Here is a 16,779-nt window from a genome sequence, read left to right as displayed (position 1 = left end):
GTGGCCAACTTACCGGTCCATTTCTTGAGATGAATTGTTCTCCGAAGTTTTCCCTCAAAATGGCCATAGAATCGCGAGCTGTGTGGCATGTAGCGCCATCTTGTTGAAACCACATGTCAACCAAGTTCAGTTCTTCCATTTTTGGCAACAAAAAGTTTGTTAGCATCGAACGATAGCGATCGCCATTCACCGTAACGTTGCGTCCAACAGCATCTTTGAAAAAATACGGTCCAATGATTCCACCAGCGTAAAAACCACACCAAACAGTGCATTTTTCGGGATGCATGGGCAGTTCTTGAACGGCTTCTGGTTGCTCTTCACTCCAAATGCGGCAATTTTGCTTATTTACGTAGCCATTCAACCAGAAATGAGCCTCATCGCTGAACAAAATTTGTCGATAAAAAAGCGGATTTTCTGCCAACTTTTCTAGGGCCCATTCACTGAAAATTCGACGTTGTGGCAGATCGTAAGTCTATTCATGATGAAATGTCAAAGCATACTGAGCATCTTTCTCTTTGACACCATGTCTGAAATCCCACGTGATCTGTCAAATACTAATGCATGAAAATCCTAACCTCAAAAGAATCACCCATTACAAATTTATTAGCAAATGTTCTTTAGTTGTAGAATAACAAAAAGTGGTATTGCATTTTAGCAAGGCATATTTAGGAAGCAAGGCATTCAAGGAATCAGCTTTTTAAAACCAGTCGCAAATAAATGAACTCTTTTTAATCAAATGGTAATAAATATTTACTGCTGTGATTATTTATAACACTTTACAACTTTTGATTTCATGTTATAAAAGATTTTAATCACAATAAATAAATAAATCGATGAAATCCCTGCCAACATTTTGTGATTTTGACAATCCCTACCACGTCGAAAACAGTCGTATATGATATCCAAAACTCGTTGCAAATTTGCCGTCACTATTGAGAAGTTGTACCACTCCAAGCTACTATAAAAATGTATCGCATGAGTGCAATTATTAGGTGCCTTTTCAGATAAATTTAGAACGACACCGCTAAGAGCCCCTTCAAACTATTGGAAAAAGTGAATTTGAAGATATTTGTAAAAGAAACAGGTTTTCAGGTTGATAAATGCAGATATTTGTTTTTTTTTTGTAAAAACGAAATTAGTATTATGCGCCGTCCAGATTATCCGGTAACCGTTATTTTTGTGTTTACACTCGAACTTCATAATCGTCAACGTTAGCATTGTGTTTATCAGTTGATACGTTTTTCACTGTCAGCTGTTTTCTAAAAGTGATGCCAAGTGTTGTTTGTTTTGACATTTAGAGATGCACTCATATGATATTTGTTGTTGCTGTTGATAAGCGCTCTTTCTATAGTAAATAATTTAGCAAATACATCTAAAATATTAGTTTTATATTGACAATAAAGATAAGATTATCTTCTTCATCTTGTAAGCACCGAGATTAATTAAAATTCTAAAGAGATTCAGTAAATCAAATGATAAAACGCATTATGACGGATGTAGATGTAAAAGCTGGCCTCCAACAAATCTTGAAGAGGGTAGATGTGGCCTTTGAACAACGTCCCAAGGTTTGCCTTCACATATATGCACTTGTTTATGCAAAAATACATAAAAATGTCTCAACCATATACTCGTCCTTCATTAGGAATTAAAAGGTGATAAACCTCTGTTGGTTGCCGTTAGCAAAACAAAACCAGTTGAAATGATCATTGATTGCTATTCCATTGGTCAAAGGGATTTTGGTGAGAACTATGTACAGGAACTGGTGGAGAAAAGTCAACATCCTGATATCTTAGCCAATTGTCCGGATATAAAATGGCATTTTATTGGTCATCTACAGACAAACAAAATTAATAAGGTGAGTAAAATTTTGGCCGGTTTCCATATGCAAATTGTGGAAAATTCCATTTAGATGAATATGCAATATGTGGAAAAATGCCCATTAATTGAGAGATATTGTTACATGTCTATTTTTGGTAATAGTAAAAATTACTTTGCGTCGAAAATATCTGTATGAGTATTTTGCGTATTGCATTCGTTCGACACATACATTTGATTAGGTAGCCAGCTGAAATACAAAATAGGATAATTATTATAAAAACTTATAGTCCAATAGGAACACACAATGTCCAAATTTCGACCTAGGTTTAGCCAGCCAAACCATATAAACAAAACATACAAACAAACTGTAAAACTCTCATGTTCTGGTTTACGAATTTGCAAAATGCTAAATTTTTAACTGTCAATAAATTCTGAACCATTTCATATGTTGTCAAGAAATTTCTTCCATTTAATTTCCTTACCGATAAGAACAGTATGTAAAATTCTTACGTATTATATATCATTGTGGTTCGGAAACTCGATTGGGGAAAATTTTGCGAATTCGTAAACCAGAACAGAGGGGATAGTTCTATTTTTGCCAATGGACAAAGTGATGCTGAAGTAACAAGATGAGACTATAAAGCAGCTATATAGCTTTTCAAGAAATATTATTTAGAAATTCGAAAATTTCTTATAGTTGCTAAATTGGTAGCGGTTGCCTATGTACTCTTACTATAGTGTAGAAATAATGTATTAAACAGTCTACAACCCTCTTCCTAAAGCCAAGTATAGATCATACTAAATATAGTTGTTAATAAATTCCGGTCTATGTTGTTGTTCTTGTTGTAGAAGCTGACATGATAATCTTTAAGTTCAGGTTAATATCGCCTCGTCTTCAAAGCAAACAATTATCATAGTCTTATAGTGATCTTCTCTAGATTTGGGTCTTCGCTGGATAGAAAACACTAAACTAAGCGGAATGTTGCTCTGAAGATAGACTTCGATTGTCATCTCAAAAGAGGAGTAAACAGGTCAAGATGTTCTCAGTGACGGTAATGTATCCGCTTGACCTATCTGTATCTGATTAAATAGTCGTTGGACACAACAAGCATTGAGAAATCGAGGCGCTCATAACAAACTAATGAATTGAAGCAAGATCCAAGTAAATTAGATTACTTCATTTCTCGCAGCTCCTACAACAACAACAAACTATCTTACGCTTATTTAACAATACAAAATACATATAAATAAAAATACAAAATACATAAAATATTTTTGCATTGAAATCTGTTCTATGAAGAAGACGATTTTAAATGTCGAAGAAGAGATTTTATACAATTCCACATAATATAAGTTTATTATGACAAAAATCTAATGAATGATCACTATATATTTCGTTGTCTACCCCATAATGTGTTTCTTAAGCTATTTTGTATTTTACACTGTAATATAAAAAAAATGCTGCACATCAATGTTAACGATAATGCTTGGATGTTCGCGAAATGATATTATAATGTTTATTACGCATCCAAAGTAAACATTTTTATGAATTTTACTCTTTCAATTAATGTCTTCCATATGCTTACATATTATAGTTTTTGTACTTCTTTATTATTGTTAATTTTTTATTTATTTATTCACATACTACAAGATATACAAAGATCCTTTAACATTGGAAAGTCATCCTTATTTTTTGTACACAAACGTCATTCTTCGTCATTTTGACTACGGTTTATTTCAAGACGGTATAATGTGCATCGTGAGCAAAAATTTCAATTTGTTTTTATACCCTCCACCATAGGATGGGGGTATATTAACTTTCTCATTCCGTTTGTAACATATCGAAATATTGCTCTAAGACCCCATAAAGTATATATATTCGGGTCGTGTGAAATTCTGAGTCGATCTTAGCATGTCCGTCCGTCCGTATGTTGAAATCACTCTAACTTCCGAACGAAACAAACTATGGACTTGAAACTTGGCACAAGTAGTTGTTATTGATGTAGGTCGGATGGTATTGCAAATGGGCCATATCGGTCCACTTTTATGTATAGCCCCCATATAAAGGGACCCTCAGATTTGGCTTGTGGAGCCTCTAACAGAAGCATATTTCATTCGATCCGGCTGAAATTTGGTACATGGTGTTGGTATATGGTCTCTAACAACCATGCATAAATTCGTCCACATCGGTCCATAATTATATATAGCCCCCATATAAACCGATCCCCAGATTTGGCTTGCGAAGCCTCAAAGAGAAGCAAATTTCATCCTATCTTGCTGAAATTTGGTACATGGTGTTGGTATATAGTCTCTAATAACCATGCAAAAATTGGTCCACATCGGTCCATAATTATATATAGCCCCCATATAAGAGCCTCAAAGAGAAGCAAATTTCATCCTATTTTGCTGAAATTTGGTACATGGTGTTGGTATATAGTCTCTAATAGCCTGCAAAAATTGGTCCACATCGGTCCATAATTATATATAGCCCCCATATAAACCGTTCCCCAGATTTGACCTCCGGAGCCTCTTGGAGGAGCAAAATTCATCCGATCCGGTTCAAATTTGGAACGTCGTGTTAGTATATGGCCGCCAACAACCATACCAAACGGTCCATATTGGTCTATAGTTATATATAGCCGATCTCCAATCACTCAAAAATTGGTCCATATCGGTTCATAATCATGGTTGCCACTCGAGCCAAAAATAATCTACCAAAATTTTATTTCTATAGAAAATTTTTTCAAAATTTTATTTCTATAGAAAATTTTGTTAAAATTTTATTTCTATAGAAAATTTTGTCAAAATTTTATTTCTACAGAAAATTTTGTCAAAATTTTATTTCTATAGAAAATGTTGTCAAAATTTTATTTCTATAGAAAATTTTGTCAAAATGTTATTTCTATTCTTTTTGTTTTGTTATTGTTGGTTTTGTTCTTTAAGCATTGTTGTTGTTTTTTATTGCAGCTTAAAACCATACATTGACTAAACTACAAGTGTAGCTTAACCAACAGAGGAAAAGAATGTTTGTCAAATTTTTTTGGGCAAAGCCCTATAGACTGCAAGATGGTTGGATGGACGCACGTTTCGGAATTACCACATTCCTCATCAGCATCCTCTACTTGCAGCAAAACTATCAACCAATTATCAGAATAAATTCAGGCAGTTCATTAAACCCAATAATGAACCGCACTTGAACCTCCCGAATAGAAAAAGAAGAGGAGGCACGCTCAAAATAAACCCAGCCAACTGAATTCAAATCGATGATTTGACAGTAGCATAGGAAAAGAGATATGTTTGTTTTGAATTTATTTCGGCATAAGCATCATACAAAACCTTTTTTCGGGAGGTTCAAGTGCGGTTCATTGTTGGGTTTAATGAACTGCCTGAATTTATTCTGATAATTGGTTGATAGTTTTGCTGCAAGTAGAGGATGTTGATGAGGAATGTGGTAATTCCGAAACGTGCGTCCATCCAACTATCTTGCAGTCTATAGGGCTTTGCCCAAATTAATTTGACAAACATTCTTTTCCTCTGTTGGTTAAGCTACACTTGTAGTTTAGTCAATGTATGGTTTTAAGCTGCAATAAAAAACAACAACAAAATTTTATTTCTATAGAAAATTTTGTCAAAATTTGATTTCTGTAGAAAATTTTATCAAAATTTTATTTCTATAGAAAATTTTGTCAAAATTTTATTTCTATAGAAAATTTTGTCAAAATTTTATTTCTATAGAAAATTTTTTCAAAATTTTATTTCTATAGAAAATATTTTAAAAATTTTATTTCTGTAGAAAATTTTTTCAAAATTTTATTTCTATAGAAAATTTTTTCAAAATTTTATTTCTATAGAATTTTTTTTTTAAATTTTATTTCTATAGAAAATTTTGTCAAAATTTTATTTCTATAGAAAATTTTGTCAAAATTTTATTTCTATTTCTATAGAAAATTTCTATTTCTATTTCTATAGAAAATTTTGTCAAAATTTTATTTCTATAGAAAATTGTGTCAAAATTTTATTTCTATAGAAATTTTGTCAAAATTTTATTTCTATAGAAAATTTTGTCAAAATTTTATTTCTATAGAAAATTTTGTCAAAATTTTATTTCTATAGAAAATTTTGCCAAAATTTTATTTCTATAGAAAATTTTGTCAAAATTTTATTTCTATAGAAAATTTTGTTAAAATTTAATTTCTATAGAAAATTTTGTTAACATTTTATTTCTAAAGAAAATTTTGTCAAAATTTTATTTCTAAAGAAAATTTCGTCAAAATTTTATTTCTATAGAAAATTTTGTCAAAATTTTTTTTCTATAGAAAATTTTGGTAAAATTTTACCAAAATTTTTGGTAAAATTTTACCAAAATTTTTGGTAAAATTTTATAAATTTCTATAGAAAATTTTGTCAACATTTTATTTCTATAGAAAATTTTGTCAAAATTTTATTTCTATAGAAAATTTTGTCAAAATTTTATTTCTATAGACAATTTTGTCAAAATTTTATTTCTATAGACAATTTTGTTAAAATTTTATTTCTGTAGAAAATTTTGTCAAAATTTTATTTCTATAGAAAATTTTGTCAAAATTTTATTTCTATAGAAAATTTTGTTAAAATTCTTCTTCTAAACACTGCCATCGATTGTGGATGGCAGTGTTTAGAAGAAGTTTCTATGCAATCCATGGTGGTGGATACATAAGCTTCGGCCTGGCCGAACTTACGGCCGTATATACTTGTTAATTAATTGTACATTTGTAAAATGGTTGAATTTATAAAACTTAAATTTAACATTTTCTAATGGACTGTGTCGAAAATGAAATTAGACGAAATTCCAAGTCATTTCCAATAGTCGAAAAAAAAAACATCTTTCTCGTGGTTTGAAGTCTAACAAAATAAATTAAATTAGCATACTATAATTCAAAATTCGACCAATTTATTTCACAAATCATCATTTGAATTCAATTCAATTTTTAACGCAGTGTTTTTTCAATAAAATTAGTTGTATACTTTTAGGATGTACCAAAACAAAAAAAAAATGTTTTTTGACTGTACAGTGTAGTACTTGAGTTTAAAATTGGACATTAATTATTTTTTTTTTTTATAAATAACGCATTCGATCTTTTGTAGATATTAAAAAACAAAAACTTAAAATAAAAAACAAAACTTTGTAGCATTACATGGTTTTTAGATCATCGGTTTATTAATAAGATTTTTATTTAAGTCTATACTTTCCAATCAAAATTTATTAATTTATTTTGATTTATTCTTTTTAGATTATAAAACTCCCCAATATGCATATGGTCCAGACAGTGGATAGTGAAAAGTTAGCCAATAATTTAAATTCCGCCTGGCACAAAGTCGAAAAGGACAATAAACAGCCTCTAAATGTGCTCATACAAATCAATACGAGTGGTGAAGAAGGTATTGTTATTGCTGTGTGGTTATAGATATTTTCAAAATTAAAAATTCTGTCTCATTTTAGCCAAAAATGGTATTGAACCAACGGATGCTCCCAAATTATACAAATACATTAAGGAAAATCTCAAAGACCTTAATCTTAGAGGCATAATGACAATTGGGGCTTTCGGACATGATTATTCCACTGGACCAAATCCAGATTTTATATCACTTATGAAAGTGCATAAACAAATATGTGAAGAAAATCAATTGGACGAAAAAGACGTACAAGTTTCTATGGGAATGTCGGATGATTTTGATAGAGCGGTAAGTTAAGAAAATGGAAAAATTGTAAACAAAGTAAATTCATATAGGGAATTATTTCATCTTAAATGAGGATGTATGTGTACTATTTATATTTTTTTCATCTTCCAGATTGAAATGGGCAGCACCATTGTGCGTGTGGGAAGTTCTATTTTTGGCTATCGACCCAAGAAACAAGCTGCTTAAGTCACCCATATATGCAGGAAATGGATCATCGAAATATGTACATACATACATACATACACTACTACCCATATATAAACTTTGTACTATGTATTGCCATTGATTTGGAAAAGCCAAATAAATAATTGTTATCGTTGTATTTGTTAAGAATTCTATGCGTCTTTTATTCTATTTTACTTTTTAGTTAATTTTGTGTGTTTTGCTCATTTTAAATGGGCGAGAAGAACTTTGTTTCTTAACACTGCATACGTGGATATATGAGGCTGTGTATACGTACAAATATATTTTTCATTTCTAAACGAGATTCTTTAATTTGTGTTTTTGTTTAGAATTAGGACAAAATCCAACAGTTTCGTTGTGTAAATGATGCAGTATAGGGGAAATGAAATCGTATTATTCGAGTAATTGAGATTCTATTGTGCACTGCATTGTTTATAATACCTTCTAGGTATTAGAATTATCTATTTTGTTCTGTTGATAGGAAATAAAATTTTTCTGTAAACATAGAATTGTATCACATTTTGAACAAAAAAAAAACTTCCGAATAATCGATATGTAAAATATAGTTTTATAAATCGACTTTCGATTTTTTCCTAATGTTTGACTCATTGATTAGTATTAAAATCTAATAATTGAATCGAATAGAACATTTTTAAAAACTTTTGTATAGAGTCAATCTTAAATATCCACCACCAAGGAAACGCATATAAAGACTCGTCGTATATCATCACGACTTTATTCTAAAGGGTGATTTGTTAAGAGCTTGATAACTTTTAAAAAAAAAAAACGCATAAAATTTGCAAAATCTCATCGGTTCTTTATTTGAAACGTTAGATTGGTCCATGACATTTACTTTTTGAAGATAATTTCATTTAAATGTTGACCGCGGCTGCGTCTTAGGTGGTCCATTCGGAAAGTCCAATTTTGGGCAAGTTTTTCGAGCATTTCGGCCGGAATAGCCCGAATTTCTTCGGAAATGTTGTCTTCCAAAGCTGGAATAGTTGCTGGCTTATTTCTGTAGACTTTAGACTTGACGTAGCCCCACAAAAAATAGTATAAAGGCGTCAAATCGCATGATCTTGGTGGCCAACTTACCGGTCCATTTCTTGAGATGAAGTGTTCTCCGAAGTTTTCCCTCAAAATGGCCATAGAATCGCGAGCTGTGTGGCATGTAGCGCCATCTTGTTGAAACCACATGTCAACCAAGTTCAGTTCTTCCATTTTTGGCAACAAAAAGTTTGTTAGCATCGAACGATAGCGATCGCCATTCACCGTAACGTTGCGTCCAACAGCATCTTTGAAAAAATACGGTCCTATGATTCCACCAGCGTACAAACCACACCAAACAGTGCATTTTTCGGGATGCATGGGCAGTTCTTGAACGGCTTCTGGTTGCTCTTCACTCCAAATGCGGCAATTTTGCTTATTTACGTAGCCATTCAACCAGAAATGAGCCTCATCGCTGAACAAAATTTGTCGATAAAAAAGCGGATTTTCTGCCAACTTTTCTAGGGCCCATTCACTGAAAATTCGACGTTGTGGCTCGTTAGTAAGTCTATTCATGATGAAATGTCAAAGCATACTGAGCATCTTTCTCTTTGACACCATGTCTGAAATCCCACGTGATCTGTCAAATACTAATGCATGAAAATCCTAACCTCAAAAGAATCACCCTTTAGTTTTTTGAGGGGTCTGTGTGGGGGACCTACCCTTTGATCAGTTTTGAATCAAAGTTCTCCGATTTGTTTGAAATTTTTAGTGATTGCAGGGGGTGAAATTTACAGAGGATGTGAGGGAGGGTTATGCAATTAATATGGGGGTACCTCATTTTTTGATATTTGGACGGGGACCACCCATTTGTCCAATTTTTCAAAAATTGGGCTTAAGTTTTGTCAGATTTGCTAAAAATTTTCAGGGTTGTTGTTGTAACAGTTTTTAATGTAGTTTAATCCATTTTTTTTCTATGCTTGTGTAGTTCAGCTGGTAGCTAGATCAAGGAACTCTGCGACAAGGATGGGGTGTGTCCAGAGTGATCTGGTAGTGAGACGGGTAGGCTTAGCTGGGCAAACAAAAAGGTGACGAGTGTCATGTGGCCCTTGATTACAGATGGGACACACGTCAGCTACGCTGCTATCAATCACTGATTGGGCCAAAACTACCCTTGTCTGCCGTGGGAGGTCTCTCTCCTCCGGTGCTATGGGCATCGGTCGGACTCCGTGAACAGGATTAATCTTGGGAGGTCTCTCTCCTCCGGTGTTATGGGCGGCGGTCGGACTCCGAGAACAGGATTAACCTTGTAGCTTCTCACCGCTTCAGCTACAGTATCCTCATGAATCCTGTTCAGACCTGTCTGGTATGCTGCCTGATCTAGAGACTCTCTTTTGTAACGCTGGGTCTAAGGCTCTAGAAGGTGAAGATCAACCCTTACATTCCTCGGTGGAGGTTGTCTATCCACAAGATGGTGGATAGACAACATGTAGTTGTGTCGACGCACTGGGATGATCTTAGTCTCCGCATAAAGGTGATCCAGGGGTGTACTGCGGAGACATCCTGTTGCGGTTCTAAGGGCAGTGTTCTGACAGGTCTGTATGTTATTCCACTGCGTATCGCTCGTTTGAGGTGTCCACACTGGCGCTGCATAGTTTACCACTGACCGGCCAATTGCCTTATATGTAGTTAACAAGGTTTCTTTGTTCGCATCCCAAGTGCTGCCGGCAAGTGACTTGAGGACCTAGTTTCTACCGCGGAGCTTATCACAAATTGCAGTGGCATGGGCGGACGACTTATAAAGGCTGTCGAATGTGACCCCGAGAATCTTGGGGTAATTTGTTGTTGGAATTGTTTCGCCATCGATTCTGACATTCAACTGCCTGCGTACTTCCGCCGTCCATGTAGTGAATAGTGTGGCTGAGGATTTGGTGGGAGATATCCTCAAATTTCTTGCAGTGAAATAGCTGGTAAGATCAGCGAGGTAGACATTTAATCGATCGCAAATGTCATCAACAATGGGCCCGGATGCCAAGATAGTGCAATCAGAGAATCAGAGAAAAAATTTCAGGGTAGGTTGGGGTGGCGTCTAGAGGAATGCCCGCTTTTTTACAGACATGCTAGTGGACATGAAATTAATAGGGTTATCTGACTTTTTATATTTGGATGGGGTCGGGGAGGCGTAGCTGCCCTTTGTCCGACTTTCACGAACATTCCAGATAATATGGTGTGTAAAACACCAATATAGTAGAATTGATTCGCATTCACCTTGTAATGGATAAGCGAATATGGACATATATCTGTTTTTATATATATTCGTAAACATTATTTGGTGAAAATTAAATCCAACTTAAAGGTGAGTATTAAGTTCGAGTTTAGCCGCTAAAATCGTAATTTTTTCACGATTACTTCTCTTTAATAATCCATTTTAAGGAATACAAACTTTGTGAAAATTTGCTTTGGGATATTCCCCATCAAGTTATAATGAAATATGCAACAAATATGTATAATTTTATGATTTTTTTTACTGATTTAGTTTTCACTTTAGTGAAATTTAGCGGCTAAACTCGAACTTAATACTCACCTTAACCTAACAATCATTTTCTCTCCAATGCATCAAAAGCACTCCTGGAAATTGATAGTTCAGGGTGTGTTCAGTGTACACATACCATAAACTTTATTATTTGTTAAGGCACCAAGCACATCCCAATTTTAATGGATTCGAGGTCAAAATTTAGAAAAACTTTTTAAACTAAGCTATATTTTTATGAATGGGCCGTACGTTACGTTACTCGAAAATTTCAAGTCGATTTTCCAAATAGTAAAGCTGGACAAGTACGCTATCTCCCCTCTGCATAAATTTGAAAAAATAAAATATTTTTTTTTTGAGAACTTGACTTAATTTTTCAGAAAGTCGGGCAAGGAGAAGTTCCCCTCCCCGATCATATATTCCCTACATTAACTCAATATCAATCGTTATCCATGTAAAACTGCGTCTAAATGCTCAAGAAGTTCATTTACCCAGTGTAAAATAATAACGCCAGGATCTACACCCAAAGAAATTTGTTAGTAGCGACAGCAGAAAAGTCTGCTAAAACAGCAGAAAAGGGACAGCAGTCACTGTTTGCTGAAATAGCAAACATTTCCTACTATTTTTTAAGCTCGATTAGACTAAAACATGTTTTATTTTGGCTAAAACAAATAAACATGTCAACTTAGGAGCTATCCTAAATAATTAAAACAATATTTTATGAATATCTATAGTATTTCACCAAAAATCTGAATATTTATTGAATTGAGGCATAACAGCAAACAAAATGTTTGTTGATCGTATTTAGGAGCTTGTAAGTATATTACAGGGCAAAAATATACCAAAAACTACTTTTGGTTCTTAAATATGCTTTGGGGAAAAATTTATAACCTAAAAATTTTATAAATTGTTGTTCATTAGGCCCTGAAGTACAAAAATACAACAGCAGACATCGACTGCTGGTTTTAGCAGACCTTTTTCTATGAGTGTAGGGATGGTGGACCCCCAGAAAGAAAGACAAGGGAGACCTATATAGCGATCAAGATCAGTGCAACAGAAAGGTGCCGAAAATGTTGCGGCTTTAAAATAAGAAAAAGACTAATGAACTACTGAAGGAGAGTACACTAAAAAAAAACTGTGAACACAGCAGGAAGAAAAGTTTTGGTTAATTTTAGAAAATTTGGATTATTTTTAGAAAATTTTAACAAACGCCTGGCATCACGCCGATATCACAAAAATAAATAAATATTTTTCGACAAATTCAAGAAAATTGATTAGACTTAATTAATTTTTTTCACTTGGTAAAAAAAAAAAATTTTGTAGTTTGAAGGAAAAAAGTGGAGTTCAAAATTGCAAGAATGTCTTTAGTGCCATTCGAAGTAAAATTTACACATTTAAAGAAATAATGAACTATTTTGTGAGAAGTACGAATTAAAAAAAAAATTTATGCTTCATTTGTGTAAAATTTTTTCCCGTTTGCTTGAGATTTAAATGTTTCCCATATTTTTTTACTAACATTATGTTCCACCCTAGTGCATTAGCCTACTTAAATTTTGAGTCTATAGATTTTGTAGAAGTCTATCAAATTCTGTCCAGATCGACTGATATTTAAATATATGTATTTGGGACAAACCTTTATATATAAAGGGTGATACGGTCAAAATTTGGTCAAGGGAAAACGCGTGTAAATCGGTGAAATCGTTTATTTAAAAAATCAAATTAAATTTCTTTTTCAAGTTCAATTAGTATAAAATTCAGGAAAAATATTCACTTAGACTTTCGCTTTTCCAAATCCGAATTGCCGGGCCTCACGCTTGACACCTGCCATCAGATTTTGTACAGCCACCTTGTCCACCTTCTTCACCGCAGAAAGCCAGTTTGCCTTGAACTGCTGCTCGTCCTTAGCAGTTTTTTTGGTCTTCTTTAGGTTCCGCTTGACAATAGCCCAGTATTTCTCAATTGGGCTCTGGCTCTGGCGTGTTGGGAGGGTTCTTGTCCTTGGGAACCACCTGCACGTTGTTGGCGGCGTACCACTCCATGGCCTTTTTACCGTAATGGCAAGATGCCAAATCCGGCCAAAACAGTACGGAACAACCGTGTTTCTTCAGGAAAGGCAGCAGACGTTTATTCAAACACTCTTTCACATAAATTTCTTGGTTGACAGTCCCGGAAGCTATGAAAATGCTGCTTTTCAAGCCACAGGTACAGATGGCTTGCCAAACCAGATATTTCTCTGCGAACTTTGACAGTTTTATGTGCTTGAAAATATCTGCTACCTTTCCCCTTCCTTTTGTCGTATAAAACTCTTGTCCCGGAAGCTGCTTGTAGTCGGCTTTGACGTAGGTTTCGTCGTCCATTACCACGCAGTCCAACTTCGTCAGCATCGTCGTGTACAGCCTCCGGGATCGCGCTTTGGCCGTCGTATTTTGTTTATCATCGCGATTTGGAGTCACTACCTTCTTGTAAGTCGATAGTCCGGCCCGTTTTTTGGCTCGATACACGGTTGTAGACGATACACCCAGCTTATTTGCGGCATCTCGGAGAGAGAGGTTAGGGTTTCGCTTGAAACTACCGGCAACTCTCTTTGTCGTCTCAGCGGCTTCCGGTTTTCGATTTCCCCCCGATCCAGACTTCCTGGCTGTCGACAAACGTTCCCCAAACATTTTAATTACATTTGTAACGGTTGATTTGGCAACTTTTAGCGATTTTGCCAGCTTTGCGTGCGAGTAGCTCGGATTTTCGCAATGCGCGAGCAAAATTTTGATACGCTGCTCTTCTTGCTTGGACGGCATTTTGACAACTGAAGAGTGAATTCCAAAATCAAAATAGGAGCAACATTCTACACACACACCTTCAAAATGAGGGGTGTTCAGGTTTTTTAAATGCAAACTTGAAAGAAATACGTCATGTTTATATTGACCAAATTTTGACTGTATCACCCTTTAGCCCCGAACACATTTGACGGATGTGATATGGTATCGAAAATTTAGATCTACAAAGTTGTGCAGGGTATAATATAGTCGGCTCCGCCCGACTTTAGACTTTCCTTACTTTTTTTATGTTCTAATAGTGTTTTTTCGGGAACTGCATTCCAGGAATTCACTATATTTTCGCTCCCGCTTTACTGGGAATTTAACAGGTTGGCTGATAAGTCCCCGGTCTGACACATAGATCACTAGTATTAAATGCATATTATTTTTATAATGTACCAACCTTCAAATGGTTCGTGTCAAAATTTGACGCCTGTAAGTCAATTAGTTTGTGAGATAGAGCGTCTTTTGTGAAGCAACTTTTGTTATTGTGAAAAAAATGGAAAAAAAAGGAATTTCGTGTTTTGATAAAATACTGTTTTCTGAAGGGGAAAAAACGTGGAAACAAAAACTTGGCTTGATAATGAGTTTACGGACTCTGCCCCAGAGAAATCAACAATAATTGATTGGTATGCAAAATTCAAGCATGGTGAAATGAGCACAGAGGACGGTGAACGCAGTGGAAGCCCGAAAGAGGTGGTTACCGACGAAAACATCAAAAAAAATCCACAAAATGATTTTGAATGACCGTAAAATGAAGTTGATCGAGATAGCAGAGGCCTTAAAGATATCAAAGGTACGTGTTGGTCATATCATTAATCAATATTTGGATATGCGGAAGCTCTGTACAAAATGGGTGCCGCGCGAGCTCACATTTGACCAAATACAACAACGTGTTGATGATTCTGAGCGGTGTTTGCCGCTGTTAACTCATAATACACCCGAGTTTTTCCGTCGATATGTGACAATGGATGAAACATGGCTCCATCACTACACTTCTGAGTCCAATCGACAGTCGGCCGAAGCGTGTAAAGAATCAAAAGTCCGCTGGCAAAGTAATGGCCTCTTTTTTTGGGATGCGCATGCAATAATTTTTATCGATTATCTTGAGAAGGGAAAAACTATCAACAGTGACTATTACATGGCGTTATTGGAGCGTTTGAAGGTCGAAATCGCGGCAAAACGGCCTCATATGAAGAAGAAAAAAGTGTTGTTTCACCAAGACAACACACCGTGCCACAAGTCATTGAGAACGATGGCAAAAATTCATGAATTGGACTTCGAATTGCTTCCCCACCCACCGTATTCTCCAGATCTGGCCCTCAGCGACTTTTTCTTGTTCTCATACCTCAAAAGGGTGCTCGCAGGGAAAAAATTTTTGCTGCAATGAAGAGGTGATCGCCGAAACTGAGGCCTATTTTGAAGCAAAGCCGAAGAAGTACTACCAAAATGGTATCAAAAAATTGGAAGGTCGTTATATCGCTATTGTTGAACTATGTTGAATAATAAAAACGAATTTTGGCAAAAAAATGTGTTTTTCTTTGTTAGACCGGGGACTTATCAGCAAACCTGTTATACCGCGAAAAGAGAATGAAAATTCGATAAATGAGATCTGTATCCTAATTTTAATTTTATTGATCCTAGATTTAAAGTCAGATAGGTCGCTAAAAATTTATTTATTTCAAAGAAGACGCATCTTTGGCTCGGAATCAATACCAACGTCCTTAAGAGGTCAAAATCTTTGGATTCAAGTAAACTTTTTTTTTGAGTTTAGGCTCACTTTTTTGAGTATAGTGCTAAACTTAAAATTTCAAATTTAGAATCGACTTCAGAATTATTAAAGTCAAGTTGACCTTGGTCAAACAAAATTTTCATTCATGTAAAGACATCCATTGTTAGATCGACAAAACGACTTCATTGACTTTTGAACAAGGGGAAGCAACTTTTTATTATAGAAGTGTGTCTTCTATGCTAAGCAAAACTCGCATTTGTATTACAAAAGACTTGAAATCTTAGGCCTCACGACAATTTTTTTTTTTCAGTGTAAGAATCGAATTCGCCATAAGTCTTCAAGAAGGCAAACCAGGATATCGTTTTATGTGGGAGCTATGTCAGAAAAGAATCACTATTAATGTTAAATTTCAGGTACACTATAACCGGAAAATTTAACATTAATAGGCGGACGACCAACGCTAGATACACAGAAAAAAAAATTCACGAAAATTTATCCAATTCAATTCAATTTACATTTATTGCATAATTCAAAGCCATTCTGAGGCCAACTAAAATCTTAACTGAGTTTTAAAACATATTCAATTATTTTTTTGTGTGTAGGCTCGAAAGACCAGAGGCCAACTAAAATATTAACTAAGTTTTAAAATACATTCACTTGTGCGTAGGCTCGAAAGACCAGATATGTATTACCAACACTACACCCAAAAAAAAATTGAACCTACCGCGGAAGAAAATGTAGATTTATTTTAGAAAATTGTAACTAAAATAGTTTTCTAATTGCAACATGTTACAAATAAGTTAATACTTTTTGTCAAATTGAAGAAAATTTTTTAAAAATAATTATTTTTTTTCTGTTTAAGAAAATTTTATATGTTGGAAGAAAAAATTGGATTTAAAATTTGTTAAAATGTCTTTAGCGCTGTACGAAGTTCGAGACAGGTACAATTTTAGTAAAATTTACTCATTTGAGAGACTTATGAACTCAATTTAAGCAAACTT

The 16,779-nt window shown here is 34.5% G+C and overlaps 1 protein-coding gene across 1 annotated transcript; it reads left to right on the top strand.

The window, feature by feature from the left end:
• Window positions 1-1,316: 1,316 nt before the first annotated feature.
• Window positions 1,317-7,869, top strand: LOC142223232 (pyridoxal phosphate homeostasis protein). Its single transcript, XM_075293126.1, has 5 exons — window positions 1,317-1,565; window positions 1,643-1,855; window positions 7,089-7,236; window positions 7,298-7,539; window positions 7,648-7,869. Exons 1-5 carry the CDS (start codon window positions 1,473-1,475, stop codon window positions 7,720-7,722), a joined length of 771 nt encoding a protein of 256 aa, XP_075149241.1. The 5' UTR covers window positions 1,317-1,472; the 3' UTR covers window positions 7,723-7,869.
• The last annotated feature ends 8,910 nt before the right edge of the window (window positions 7,870-16,779 follow it).

Source organism: Haematobia irritans, chromosome 1 (assembly GCF_050003625.1).
Source record: "Haematobia irritans isolate KBUSLIRL chromosome 1, ASM5000362v1, whole genome shotgun sequence".
In the NCBI taxonomy this organism is placed as follows: Eukaryota; Metazoa; Arthropoda; class Insecta; order Diptera; family Muscidae; genus Haematobia; species Haematobia irritans.
This window is presented reverse-complemented; position numbering and strand designations above follow the sequence as displayed.

Excerpts from the sequence above, each read along its gene's own strand:
- LOC142223232 (XM_075293126.1), top strand. The coding sequence starts at position 1,473 with ATGATAAAACGCATTATGACGGATGTAGATGTAAAAGCTGGCCTCCAA. Across the intron at positions 1,566-1,642 it reads CCTTTGAACAACGTCCCAAG|GAATTAAAAGGTGATAAACC; the intron begins GTTTGCCTTCAC and ends GTCCTTCATTAG. Across the intron at positions 7,237-7,297 it reads CAATACGAGTGGTGAAGAAG|CCAAAAATGGTATTGAACCA; the intron begins GTATTGTTATTG and ends GTCTCATTTTAG.